General features: G+C 45.8%; 1 protein-coding gene across 1 annotated transcript in view; it reads left to right on the forward strand.

Annotated features, from left to right (window-relative positions):
- The window catches only part of GRB10 (growth factor receptor bound protein 10), a gene marked incomplete at its 5' end in the record, with an annotated part of 169,571 nt that overhangs the window by 148,870 nt on the left and 6,406 nt on the right, over positions 1-14,295 (forward strand). Inside the window, 4 exons of the mRNA XM_079711239.1 lie at positions 8,734-8,811; positions 9,776-9,892; positions 10,726-10,792; positions 11,005-11,092. Coding sequence (XP_079567365.1) covers positions 8,734-8,811; positions 9,776-9,892; positions 10,726-10,792; positions 11,005-11,092 — 350 coding nt within the window. The remainder of the gene's footprint in view (positions 1-8,733; positions 8,812-9,775; positions 9,893-10,725; positions 10,793-11,004; positions 11,093-14,295) is intronic.

A 14,295-nucleotide genomic window follows, 5' to 3' on the forward strand; every position in this document is an offset into this window, starting at 1 on the left:
CCACCTACTATTGTATGTTAAATCAAGATGAAATGGACATTCTTTGCAAAAACAGAAAAACCTTAAAATTGACTGAAAAACCCGGAAGGAGAAATTGAGCTACATTTAAAAAAAAAATTTCTCTAAGCTTTGAGGAATATTCAAGCTCAGTGCGGTGTAAACTGTAACGGAACCAGGACTAGCACCATATGCTGAGGTTTTGGTCACCTTCACACTTCAGGGGTTGTGCTGTCCTTTCGAATCCTGTTCGGACATGGCATCTTAAGTAGACACTGCAATTTGTTCTTTTTTTTTTAACATCTTTATTGGAGTGTAATTGCTTTACAATGGTGTGTTAGTTTCTGCTGTATAACAAAGTGAATCAGCTATACATATATCCCCATATCTCCTCCCTCTTGTGTCTCCCTCCCACCCTCCCTATCCCACCCCTCTAGGTGGTCACAAAGCACTGAGCTGATCTCCCTGTGCTATGCGGCTGCTTCCCACTAGCTATCTATTTTACATTTGGTAGTGTATATATGTCCATGCCTCTCTCTCACTTCGTCCCAGCTTATGCTTCCCCCTCCCCGTGTCCTCAGGTCCATTCTCTATGTCTGCGTCTTTATTCCATCCTGCCCCTAGGTTCTTCAGAACCATTTTTTTTTTTTAGATTCCATATGTATGTGTTAGCATATGGTATTTGTTTTTTCTCTTTCTGACTTACTTCACTCTGTATGAGAGATTCTAGGTCCATCTAACTCACTACAAATAACTCAATTTTTTTTCCTTTTATGGCTGAGTAATATTCTACTGTATATATGTGCCACATCTTCTTTATCCATTCATCTGTCGATGGACAATTAGGTTGCTTCCATGTCCTGGCTACTGTCAATAGAGCTGCAATGAACATTGTGGTACATGACTCTTTTTGAATTATGGTTTTCTCAGGGTATATGCCCAGTAGTGGGATTGCTGGGTCGTATGGTAGTTCTATTTTTAGCCTTTTAAGGAACCTCCATACTGTTCTCCATAGTGGCTGTATCAATTTACATTCCCACCAGCAGTGCAAGAGGGTTCCCTTTTCTCCACACCCTCTCCAGCCTTTATTGTTTGTACACTTTTTGATGATGGCCATTCTGACTAGTGTGAGGTGATACCTCATTGTACTTTTGATTTGCATTTCTCTAATGATTAATGATGTTGAGCATTCTTTCATGTGTTTGCTGGCTGTCTGTATATCTTCTTTGGAGAAATGTCTATTTAGGTCTTCTGCCTATTTTTGGATTGGGTTGTTTGTGTTTTTGATATTGAGCTTCATAAGCTACTTGTAAATTTTGGAGATTAATCCTTTGTCAGTTGCTTCATTTGCAAATACTTTCTCCCATTCAGAGTGTTGTTTTTTCATCTTGTTTATGGTTTCCTTTGCTGTGCAAAACCTTTTAAGTTTCATTAGGTCCCATTTGTTTATTTTTGTTTTTATTTCCATTTCTCTAGGAGGTGGGTCCAAAAGGATCTTGCTGTGATTTATGTCATAGAGTGTTCTGCCTATGTTTTCCTCTTAGAGTTTTATAGTGTCTGACCTTACATTTAGGTCTTTAATCCATTTTGAGTTTATTTTTGTGTATGGTGTTAAGGAGCGTTCTAATTTCATTCTTTTACATGTAGCGTCCAATTTTCCCAACACCACTTATTGAAGAGGCTGTCTTTTCTCCATTGTATATTCTTGCCTCCTTCATCAAAAATAAGGTGACTATATGTGTGTGGGTTTATCTCTGGGCTTTCTATCCTGTTCCATTGATCTGTGTTTGTGTTTTTGTGCCAGTACCATACTGTCTTGATTACTGTAGCTTTGTAGCATAGTCTGAAGTCAGGGAGCCTGATTCCTCCAGCTCCTTTTTGCTTTCTCAAGATTGCTTTGGCTCCTCGGTGTCTTTTATGTTTCCATGCAAATTGTGAATTTTTTTGTTGAGTTCTATGAAAAATGCCATTGGTAGTTTGATAGGGATTGCATTGAATCTGTAGATTGCTTTGGGTAGTATAGTCATTTTCACAATGTTGATTCTTCCAATCCAAGAACATGGTATATCTCTCCATCTGTTTGTATCATCTTTAATTTCTTTAATCAGTGTCTTATAGTTTTCTGCATACAGGTCTTTGGTTTCCGTAGGTAGGTTTATTCCTAGGTATTTTATTCTTTTTTTTGCAGTGGTAAATGGGAGTGTTTCCTTAATTTCTCTTTCAAATTTTTCATCATTAGTGTATAGGAATGCAAAAGATTTCTGTGCATTAATTTTGTATCCTGCTACTTTACCAAATTCATTGATTAGCTCTAGTACTTTTCTGGTAGCATCTTTAGGATTCTCTATGTATAGTATCGTGTCATCTGCAAACAGTGGCAGCTTTACTTCTTTTCCTATTTGGATTCCTTTTATTTCTTCTTCTTCTCTATGGCTGTGGCTAAAACTTCCACAACTATGTTGAATAATAGTGGTGAGAGTGGGCAACCTTGTCTTGTTCCTGATCTTAGTGGAAGTGTTTTCAGTTTTTCACCATTGGGAACAGTGTTGGCTGTGGGTTTGTCATATATCTCCTTTATTATGTTGAGGTAAGTTCCCTCTATGCCTACTTTCCAGAGGGTTTTCATAATAAATAGTTGTTGAATTTTGTCGAAAGCTTTTTCTGCATCTATTGAGATGATCTTATGGTTTTTGTCCTTCAATTTGTTAAAATGGTGTATCACATTGATTGATTTGCATATATTGAAGAATCCTTGCATTCCTGGGATAAACCCCACTTGATCATGGTGTATGATCCTTTTAATGTGTTGCTGGATTCTGTTTGCTAGTATTTTGTAGAGGATTTTTACATCTATGTTCATCAGTGATACTGGCTTGTAGATTTCTTTCTTTGTGACATCTTTGTCTGGATTTGGTATCAGGGTGATGGTGGCCTCGTAGAATGAGCTTGGGAGTGTTTCTCCCTCTGCTATATTTTGGAAGAGTTTGAGAAGGATGGGTGTTAGCTCTTCTCTAAATGTTTGATAGAATTCGCCTGTGAAGCCATCTGGTCCTGGGCTTTTGTTTGTTGGAGGATTTTTAATCACAGTTTCAATTTCAGTGCTTGTGATTGGTCTGTTCATATTTTCTATTTCTTCCTGATTCAGTCTTGGCAGATTGTGCATTTCTGAGAATTTGTCCATTTCTTCCAGGTTGTCCATTTTATTGGCATAGAGTTGCTTGCAGTAATCTCTCATGACCCTTTGTATTTCTGCACGGTCAGTTGTTACTTTTCCTTTTTCATTTCTAATTCTATTGATTTGAGTCTTCTCCCTCTTTTTCTTGATGAGTCTGGCTAATGGTTTGTCTATTTTGTTTATCTTCTCAAAGAACCAGCTTTTAGTTTGATTGATCTTTGCTATCATTTCCTTCATTTCTTTTTCATTTATTTCTGATCTGATTTTTATGATTTCTTTCCTTCTCCTAACTTTGGGGTTTTTTGGTTCTTCTTTCTCTAATTGCTTTAGGTGTAAGGTTAGGTTGTTTATTTGAGATTTTTCTTGTTTCTTGAGGTAGGATTGTATTGTTATAAACTTCCCTCTTAGAACTGCTTTTGCTGCATGCCATAGGTTTTGGGTCATCATGTTTTCTTTGTCATTTGTTTCTAGGTATTTTTTGATTTCCTCTTTGATTTCTTCAGTGATCTCTTTGTTATTAAGTAGTGTATTGTGTAGCCTCCATGTATTTGTATTTTTTACAGATTTTTTCCTGTAATTGATATCTATTTTCACAACGTTGTGGTCAGAAAAGATACTTGATACAATTTCAATTTTCTTAAATTTACCAAAGCTTGATTTGTGACCCAAGATATGATCTCTCCTGGAGAATGTTCCATGAACACTTGAGAAGAAAGTGTATTCTGCTGTTTTTGGATGCAGTGTCCTATAATTATCAGTTAAGTCCATCTTGTTTAATGTATCATTTAAAGCTTGTGTTTCCTTATTTATTTTCATTTTGGATCATCTGTCCATTGGTGAAAGTGGGGTGTTAAAGTCCCCTACTATGATTGTGTTACTGTCGATTTCCCCTTTTATGGCTGTTAGCATTTGCCTTATGTATTGAGGTGCTCCTATGTTTGGTGAATAAATATTTACAATTGTTATATCTTCTTCTTGGATTGATCCCTTGATCATTATGTAGTGTCTTTCTTTGTCTCTTGTAGTAGTCTTTGTTTTAAAGTCTATTTTGTCTGATATGAGAGTTGCTACTCCAGCTTTCTTTTGATTTCCACTTGCATGGAATATCTTTTTCCATCCCCTTACTTTCGGTCTGTATGTGTCCCTAGGTCTGAAGTGGGTCTCTTGTAGACAGCATTTGTACGGGTCTTGTTTTTGTATCCATTCAGCCAGTCTGTGTCTTTTGGTTGGAGCATTTAGTCCATTTACATTTAAGGTAATTATTGATATGTATGTTCCTACTACCATTTTCTTAATTGTTTTGGGTTAGTTATTATAGTTGTTTTCCTTCTCTTGTGTTTCCTGCCTAGAAAAGTTCCTTTAGCATTTACTGTAAAGCTGGTTTGGTGGTGCTGAATTCTCTTAGCTTTTGCTTGTCTGTAAAGGTTTTGATTTCTCCATCGAATCTAAATGAGATCCTTGCCGTGTAGAGTAATCTTCGTTGTAGGTTTTTCCCTTTTATCACTTTAACTATGTTCTGCCAGTCCCTTCTGGCTTGCAGAGTTTCTGCTGAAAGATCAGCTGTTTACCTTATGGGGATTCCCTTGTGTGTTATTTGTTGTTTTTCCTTTGCTGCTTTTAATATTTGTTCTTTGTATTTAATTTTTGATACTTTGATTAATATGTGTCTTGGCATGTTTCTCCTTGGATTTATCCTGTGTGGGACTCTCTGTGCTTCCTGGACTTGATTAACTATTTCCTTTCCCATACTCGGGAAGTTTTCAACTATAATCCCTTCAAATATTTTCTCAGTCCCTTTCTTTTTCTCTTCTTCTTCTGGAAGCCCTATAATTCGAATGTTGGTGCGTTTAATGTTGCCCCAGAGGTCTCTGAGTCTGTCCTCCATTCTTTTCATTTTTTTCTTTATTCTGCTCTGCAGTAGTTATTTCCACTATTTTATCTTCCACGTCACTTATCCGTTCTTCTGCCTCAGTTATTCTGCTATTGATCCCTTCTAGAGTATTTTTAATTTCATTTATTGTGTTGTTTATCATTGTTTGTTTGCTCTTCATCTCTTCTAGGTGTTTGTTAAACGTTTCTTGTATTTTCTCCATTCTATTTCCAAGATTTTGGATCATCTTTACTATCATTATTCTGAATTCTTTTTCAGGTACATTGCCTATTTCCTCTTCATTTGTTAGGTCTGGTGGGTTTTTATCTTGCTCCTTCATCTGCTGTGTGTTTCTCTGTCTTCTCATTTTGCTTAACTTGCTGTGTTTGGTGTCTCCTTTTCGCAGGCTGCAGTTTCGTAGTTCTTGTTGTTTTCACTGTCTGCCCCCAGTGGCTAAGGTTGGTTCAGTGGGTTGTGTAGGCTTCCTGGTGGAGGGGACCAGTGCCTATGTTCTGGTGGATGAGGCTGGATCTTGTCTTTCTGGTGGGCCAGGACCATGTCCGGTGTTGTGTTTTGGGGTGTCTGTGACCTTATTATGATTTTAGGCAGCCTCTCTGCTAATGGGTGGGTTTCTGTTCCTGTCTTGCTAATTGTTTGGCATAGGTTGTCCAGCATTGTAGCTTGCTGGTCGTTGAGTGGATCTGGGTCGTAGCCCTGAGCTGGAGATCTCTGGGAGAGCTTTCACTGTTTGGTATTATGTGGAGCCAGGCGGTCTCTCATGGACCAATATCCTGAACTCAGCTCTCCCACCTCAGAGGCACAGGCCTGATACCCAACCAGAGCACCAAGACCCTGTCAGCCATACAGCTCAGAAGAAAAGAAAGAAAGAAATAAAATAAAGTTATTAAAATAAAAAATAATTATTAAAAATAAAAAAAATTTTAAGTAATTAAAAAAAGCAAGGAAGAAAGAAGAGAGCAACCAAACCAAAAAACAAATCCACCAATGATAACAAGCACTAAAAACTATACTAAGAAAAAAAAAAACAGACAGAGCCCTAGGACAAATGGTAAAGGCAAAGCTATACAGACAAAATCACACAAAGAAGCATACACATACACACTCACAAAAAGAGAAAAAGGGAAACATATATATATATATCATTGCTCCCAAAGTCCACCACCTCAATTTTGGGATAATTCATTGTCTATTCGGGTATTCCACAGATGCAGGGTAGGTCAAGTTGATTGTGGAGATTTAATCCACTGCTCCTGAGGCTGCTGGGAGAGATTTCCCTTTCTCTTCTTTGTCCGCACAGCTCCTGGGGTTCACCTTTGGATTTGGCCCCGCCTCTGTGTGTAGGTCGCCTGAGGGCATCTGTTTTTCGCTCAGACAGGACGGGGTTAAAGTAGCAGCTGATTAGGGAGCTTTGGCTCACTCAGGCGGGGGGCGTGGGAGGGAGTGTGTGGAATGCAGGGTGAGCCTGCGGTGGCAGAGGCCGGCGTGACGTTGCCACAGCCTGAGGCACGACGTGTGTTCTCCTGTGGAAGTTGTCCCTGGATCCCGGGACCCTGGCAGTGGCGGGCTGCACAGGCTTCCGGGAGGGGCGGTGTGGATAGTGACATGTTCTTGCACACAGGCTTCTTCGTGGCTGCAGCAGCAGCCTTAGCGTTTCATGTCCGTCTCTGGTGTCTGCACTGATAGCCGTGGCTCATGTCTGTCTCTGGAGCTCGTTTAGGTGGTGCTCGGAATGCCCTCTCCTCACACACCCTGACAAAATGGTCTCTTGACTCTTAGGCAGGTCCAGACTTTTTCCCAGACTCCCTCCCTGCTAGCTGTGATGCACTAGCCCCCTTCAGGCTGTGTTCACGCAGCCAACCCCAGTCCTCTCCCTGCGCTCCGACCTCCAAAGTCCGAGCCTCAGCTCCCAGCCCCTCCCATCCCGGCGGCCGAGCAGACAAGCCTCTCGGGCTGGTGAGTGGCGGTCGGCACCGATCCTCTGTGCGGGAATCTCTCCACTTTGTCCTCCGCACCCCTGTGGCTGTGCTCTCCTCCGTGGCTCCGAAGCTTTCCCCCTCCGCCACCCACAGTCTCCGCCCGCAAAGAGGCTCCTAGTGTGTGGAAACTTTTCCTCCTTCACGGCTCCCTCCCAGAGGTGCAGGTCCCATCTCTTTCTTTTGTCTCTGTGCTTTTTTTTTTCTTTTGTCCTCCCCAGGTACATGGGGACTTTCTTGCCTTTTGGGAAGTCTGAGGTCTTCTGCCAGCGTTCAGTATGTGTTCTGTAGGAGTTGTTCCACATGTAGATGTATTTCTTATGTATTTGTGGGGAGGAAGGCGATCTCCACATCTCACTCCTCCACCATCTTGAAGGTCTCCCCTGCAGTTTGTTGTTCCCTGAGTCTATATTCTTCTCTCTGGGACCAGAATTCCACTCAGCAGCTGTTTGAGTATGGGCCTGTTGGCAACAAAAATCTCTCCGTTTTTGTTTGGTATATTTTTTATCTTATTTTCATTATTCAAGGAACTTTTCACTGATGGTCGAATCCTCGGTTAGAGGTTATTTTCTCCTGCATTTCACCTATCCCATTGTCTTCTAACTCCCATCATTCAAGTTAAAAAGTCAGCTGTTCCTCCTCTCATGGCTTCTGTGAAAGTAAAGTGTGTCTTCCTCCAGTTGCTTTCAACGTTTTCTCTTTGTCTCTGTTTTCCATGATGTTCCTGGGTGGTTTTGTTTATTTGTTTGTTCATTTTTGTTTCGTTTTTATCCCACTGCTAGATTCTGCAGCTTGGTGGGGGTTTTTTTAGTTTTGGAAAATTCTTGGCCCTTATCTCAAACATTTATTCTAACCCGTTCTCTCTCTTCCCCTCTCATGGGAGTGCAGTTGTACCTATGTTAGACCTTTTCATCGTGTTCCAAATGTGTTAACTTCAGAAATGAGTACTGCAGGGCCTCAAGCTGGAAATGAGCTTACCTCCATAAAGGACAGTGAAGAGGAAGCTGCAGCCCACTTGATACCAGAGTTTTCTCTTCCTGACCTTTTTCCTTTTCTGTGTGGTTTGAGCGGGTAATTGGGGAGCGTAGGTTGGGATGTTGGGAGTGTACGAGACTTTGCAGGACCCGTAGTGCTTATTTCCTGGGGAAATAAAGCATGAGCCACTGAGCTGGTTGGGCAGGGCGGCTGGTGGTTAGGAAGAGCGTTGGTTTGGGAACAGGCTTGTACATTCAGATCCTGAATCCCTACTTTACCACGACCTTGAGCAACTTGCTTCACTTCTTTGTGTTCTGTTATTTGTACCATGGGGATAAAGTACATATTTCGTAAAATGGAGAAGATTAAATAAAAGAGCAGCATAAAGCACTTAGAAGAGAACTTTGCCTGTAGCAACATTCAGTCAGGTTCGTTGTTGTTCTTCTCTCATCACTGTTACATTGTTATTGCCCTGCTTACTTCCTGCCCACCCAGGATCCCAAAACAGTCAGCGGTAACTGTCTGTGGAGTGTTGGTGGTGGCAGGCCCCAGAGACAGTGCTCTGTTGGGTGTTTGTTCTTGAGTTCACCAGGCTGTTGGCAGGGGTTGCTCACTGTTCTGTATGACTGTTGCCCCCCACGGCCGTGGGTTTGCCACGTTTGGGGCTTTGGGGGCTCCCGGGCTCCCCCGGTGGCTGACCCTGGCCTTCCTTTCCCCTGCAGTATGGAATGCTCCTTTACCAGAACTACAGGATCCCTCAGCAGAGGAAGGCTGTGCTGTCCGCCTTCTCAACTCCGGTGGTAAGTAAAGCTGCCAGCCCCCAACCAGGTTCCTTCTCAGCTGCTGCGTCAGCGTGTGCTGTGGACATCTCGTTTCCCACGAGGCTGACCAGAGGAGCTGCAGAACGAGCTAGTGCATTTCAGAGAAGCCAGAATATCTTACCACCTTACGTTTCCCAGAAGGTGGACTTGGTCGTCCCAACAGTGTGTCTGCCGGGAGCAGATTCCTCTGCCACCTTCACCCTGTCCCCACATCTCCCCGCAGGGTTGCCTCAGTAGATGGCACCATTTAAGGGCTCTCTGTTCACGTGCTCAGAAATGTCGACAGCAACTCTCAGCTCCACTGAGCACCTGCCTTCCCACCTTCGCTTTTGTCCATTTCAGCTGTGGGACCCGCGGTGCTGTTGACCATGATGCTTAAGTCTTTCTCTGTGAGAATTGAGATTGTAGTGAGTCATCTTGTGTTCTCAGGATGGACTTTAGTTCCCAGAGGTGCAGAATGCTTCATCCTCTCAAACTACGATCTTAACAGTCCCTTGATGTCCGTTCCTAGATGTCAAACTAGCCCACAGAAAAAGTCCCTGTGTTTCCCTGAACTAACTTACCCGAGGAAGGACTTGGCTGATGGTGAGGGCTGGCTTGCACTTGACGTTTCCATTTCTTTGACGGGTTTTAGTGCACGTTCGGGACCCCGAGAAAGACCACACAGTCCCAATCCTGTGGGTTCCAGCAGCCTCACCAGTGGCCTTCGAATACCTCGAGAGGATTGGAACGTTTCTTCTTCTTGAGAAAAACCCAAGCCATTTTTAGTCCAGGGGCACTTCAGGCACTGAATGTTCCATCTGATCCTTAGAGAGTTGGGGTGTGGAGGGCCTGCCTGTCCTCTCCCGCCCCTCCCCAGGCACGGCTGTTCTGTGCCAAGGTTCCCACCTGCTGCCCTGGCTGTTTCCCTGCATCTTAAGAACTCACGGCCTCTCGTTTCCAGCGCAGTGTCTCTGAGAACTCCCTTGTGGCCATGGATTTTTCTGGGCAAACGGGAAGAGTGATCGAGAACCCGGCGGAGGCCCAGAGTGCAGCCCTGGAAGAAGGCCACGCCTGGAGGGTAAGGCCATGGCCCTGTCCCGCCAGGACGGGCTCCCTCACGGTGGCCACTCCACCCCTCGTCTGCCCCCAGAGGAATGGCTGTGTGCTGGCGTCAGGGGGTGAGAGGCTGGGAGGGTGGGTGGCTGTGAGTTCTCAGCTGCAGGAAGCCTCGGCCCTCCTGGGCTCCCATGGGGGGAGGGGCAAGGAGCAGAACCCTGGGGTCCCTCGACTCGCAGCCCCGTTCCTGCCGATGAGTCTCCCGGGCGGGCACAGCGTGAGGCCCGGTGTCCCCAGTGTGGCCCGACCTCTAACTAGCTCCACAGCCTTGAACGGTCTTTTTACTCTGAGGCCCAAGTTCCTAATCTCCAGATGGACGAATACCTCCCAACTTCCAAGCTTTTCTGAGCTTTAAAGACAGTGTACAGAACACGAGCCCACAGCTCTGGCTCCGAAAGCGTCGCCCTCCTTCAGCCCCAGATTGCGCAGCAAAGGAGAATGCACCCAAAGCCACGAGCAGTGTTCGGACCTGCCTGAGTTCCCTGGAAAATCTCGTGCTTTTCTCCTAAGATGTATTGGGAATTTCACTTCCTGTCTTCTGTGTGCCAAACACGTCTCTGCTTCCATACTGGAATCCTTAGAAATATACCAGGATGGGGATGCTTCTGGTTTTGTTTTTAACAACTGCCACCTGTAAGCTGTCTGTCCTTGTGGTCACATGGGGCTGAGGTGTCTGTCATTCCATGGTCGAGGGCCCTGTCCCCTGGCCAGCTCCCCGCCCCAGCTGTGTCCCAGATGGCTTGCTGTTTGTGTCGCTCTGCTGTCTGAGTGCTAACGCCAGGATTTCTTTTGCAGAAGCGAAGCACGCGGATGAATATCCTCGGGAGCCAAAGCCCCCTCCACCCTTCCACCCTAAGTACAGGTAAACGCCGGCATCTTGGCCTGACATTTTTGTACATAAATAAAATAAAAGAGCTCTCAGCCCTCCCCGAGCTTCACAGCGCTGTCCGGGCCCAGAGCGCAGCACGAAAGCTGCGGCCGCGGAGATCCGGGCCCCGTGTGGACCTGAGTGAACTCGCAGGGCAGCCGCTGTGCGCGGGCCCCAGGCGACCCACCTGTCTCTGTTTCCCACAGTGATTCACAGGACGCAGCACTGGTTTCACGGCAGGATCTCCAGGGAGGAGTCACACCGGATCATCAAGCAGCAGGGGCTCGTGGACGGGTAAGGGACGCGGTGGACGGGGCGGGCGTCTGCTGGGGGTCTGCCGGGCTCAGCCCCTCAGAGCATCCTGCCGTGGGGTGCGGGGCTGGGCAGCGTTTGCAGCCTCGTTCTGAGGAGGAGCTGTGTGCTCAGGGGAACGAGGATGCTGCAGGGTTTGCACAGGTACGAAGCGGAGAGAGGGATTGCAGTCCATTTCTGTCCAGACGCTAAAATCATCCTCTACCTCCTTGATGAAATTCGAACAGATGAAGAACGCATGTTGCTTCTTTTTGATTAACAAGGCAGTGGGCCAGTGGAAAACCGTATCTTCTTGCCCGCACCTTTTGCTTCATGCCTTATGTCATTGGGCTTTGCCCCAGCCACCCCGGATCTTAGTGACGCAAAGCAGCAAAGCTGTATCATTTCTCACTATGAGGGCTGCTTGGGTAGCTTTTCCCACCGGGGCCAGCAGAACTCACGTGCCTGGTGGCCAGTGCTGGCCGTGGCTGGGTGCCGAGGTGCCTGGGCACAGGTCTCTGGCAGGCTAGCCTGGGTCCATCTTGGCCATCACGGGGATCCCAAGGGTAAGAGGTCAACCCCAGTGCACAAGCACTTCTCAAGCTGACGCCCCCATGGTCAAGGCAAACCCGGCGGCCAGGCTGGGCATCACTGTGAATGAGAGGAAGCTGCCCCGGGTGTGGCTGCAGACACGTGAGTGCCTGTGACCGGGGCATGGTCCCTCCCGAGCTCAGCCCGAGGCCTGCCTGCACCCCCCACCCCCACCCCAAAAAGAGACCCAGACGAGGTAGTTGGATGCCCTGGTGCATCCGTGTCATGGCCGCCTCTCCCTGGGTCTACTCAAAAGACAGGCTCTCGGAAGCTGCTGGCTCACAGCGGTCCTTTTGTTCTTCAAATCCTTCATCTTTAAAAAGTTTTATTATGGAACTCTAAAAATTCACATGAGAGAGGAGAGGGTAAGTCAGGAACCCGTCTGCCTCTTGCTCAGCTGCAGGATTTGCTCACCGGAGCTCGTCTCTTCCCCGTCCCACACGTTTATTATCTTTTTCTCCTCTTTGCCTTCCTCTTCGTCCTTCTAACTTTCCCCACTTTTCTTCCTCTACTTTTTCCTTCTTCTGAGCTATTTTAAAGGAAATCCCCGACGTTCGGAATTTTGACCAGTAACTGTATTTCAGTGAGTGCCTGAAAAATAAGGGCCCTTTGCTTCCGAGACAACCGCGCTATTGTCGTTGCATCTAAAATAAACAAGAATTTCTTAGTGTCCTCAGAAGTCCCATCATGTTCACACACACGAAAGTCCTTTAAATGTAGTTGGTCTAAAGCAGGATCCACCCATGGCGTCTGGTGGAAATGTCTCTGTCTCCCTAAGTATATAGTAGTCTCCGCACCACTCCATTTTCTTTCCTTTTTTTGTTTTTTTCATATCTTTCCTTTGTTGAAGAAGTAAGTCATTTGCTAACTGTGTACTTGGGGTTTCTTTGACTGTGTTCCTCTGTCTCCCTCGTTTCCTGTAAAGTGTGGGCAGAGGCTTGCTTAGACTCGGAGCCTCCTTCTGGGACCGAGCTTCGGGGCTGCATGTCTGTACTGCCCGCCCCAAGTCCCTCAGCCCGGGCTGGGCGGGGGTCTGGCGTTGTCAGCCCGGCCCCCAGTCCAGCTCCCAGCCCCCTACACCGAATGGACCCCGCCAGGTTTATTGTTTCATTAGAGGTCACAGAGTCATTGTTTTCTAAGTCTATTATTCCTTCATCATTCCTTAGCTAAAATCCTCTTCCTTATCCCGTATTTGATTTTCTGGGAAAGGTAGCTACGTGCTTGCTTTTTCTCTTGGTCAGTTTTCAGCATCACTGACTTGGTGTTGTGCCATCTTCCAGTGCTTACAAGTGAGGTGTTCTGTTTTTTAACTCTCACGATGAACTTAGATACTGTGTGTTTGATTTGTTTCAATCCAAGCTTAATGTTCTTGATGTTGCCTAGGCCCTCTTTTTGTCCCACGGGGCAGGCCTCTTTCAAGTTGGTTCCTGAGTTCTTTTGACCCAACACTAATAGGGTTTGCTTTTTGGTGTGACACATTCTCTTAGGGGCCCTAATTCTGTGTAGTGGAAAATGGTGTCTGGAAACCCAATCGGTAGGTCTTTTCCAAGTAGATTCCAGGTTCACAGTGATGTTGCCAGTTCACTTGGAAAGTTACAGGGCGTGTACACCTTTGGTTTTATTGTCTCTCTTCTCTTCCTCTGAAAAATCTTACTAATGACAGTCGCTTACTTATTTGTTTTACCTCACTCTGTACTTGTCTGCTGTATCCCATATCACATCATGAAAATATTGATAATATTACTTCAGCACTACTGAATTCACACTTCTTTGCAGCCCTTTTAATCCTTAAGGAATAGTCCAGGCAGGTCATGTTAAAGTACCAAGCTTAAGGTAATTCTTCTCCGTGATTCCACCACCAAACTGCCATGTCTTCAGGTTCATTCCTCTGTTTGTTTCTGATTTTTGTTAAGTGGATCTGATTTATTTCCTATTCAGTTTAATGCTGCTTTTAAAACTATGTAAAACATTGCCTTGGTTCCAAAGTCAAAAGTTATAAAACCAGGTCCTTTGCCTGGTGACTCTCCTCTGCCCCCAACTCCACAGCGGGTAAACATTTTCATCAGTGTTTGTTTGTTAATCCTTCTGTTGTTGTTTCCTTTTAAAAATATAAGCAAAACACATTTGTTTTCGTAGTCTGCGTCATCTTAACAAGGGCGTGTACTGGCCACGGAGGTCCGACCCTGAGCTTAGCTGCGGCCTGAGGATGCTGGGGTGGGATGGCCAGGAGGTGGAAGGCAACGTCTTTGTCAAGACTTGAGTTCTTTGCGACTCTCCCCCGCCCGGGTCAGAGCGGGGTGCCATCCCAGGGCTAACACAGCCACCTGGGAAAAGCTTAGGGTGCTCACGGGCCACGGAGGAACCACCTGCGCACTTGCTCCTGCTGGGCCGGGGCTCCGCCCTGGTTTCTGCTGACTGTGTGACCTTGGAGAATTTGCCTGACTTCTCTGGGCCCCGCTTCCCTCACTGTAAAATGGGGACAGTGACAGGGCCTCTGTGAGTCCTGAGCGAGGCAGTGTGTGCAATGCCAGGACCACCACACACCTGAGCTGTGCTGTCACTCTGATCTCCCTCAGCCCCTTTGTGCTTTCGTGAATGGATGCGTGAGCCTTGAC

The sequence above is a fragment of the Hyperoodon ampullatus genome (genome assembly GCF_949752795.1).
Source record: "Hyperoodon ampullatus genome assembly, chromosome: 9".
Taxonomy (NCBI): Eukaryota; Metazoa; Chordata; class Mammalia; order Artiodactyla; family Ziphiidae; genus Hyperoodon; species Hyperoodon ampullatus.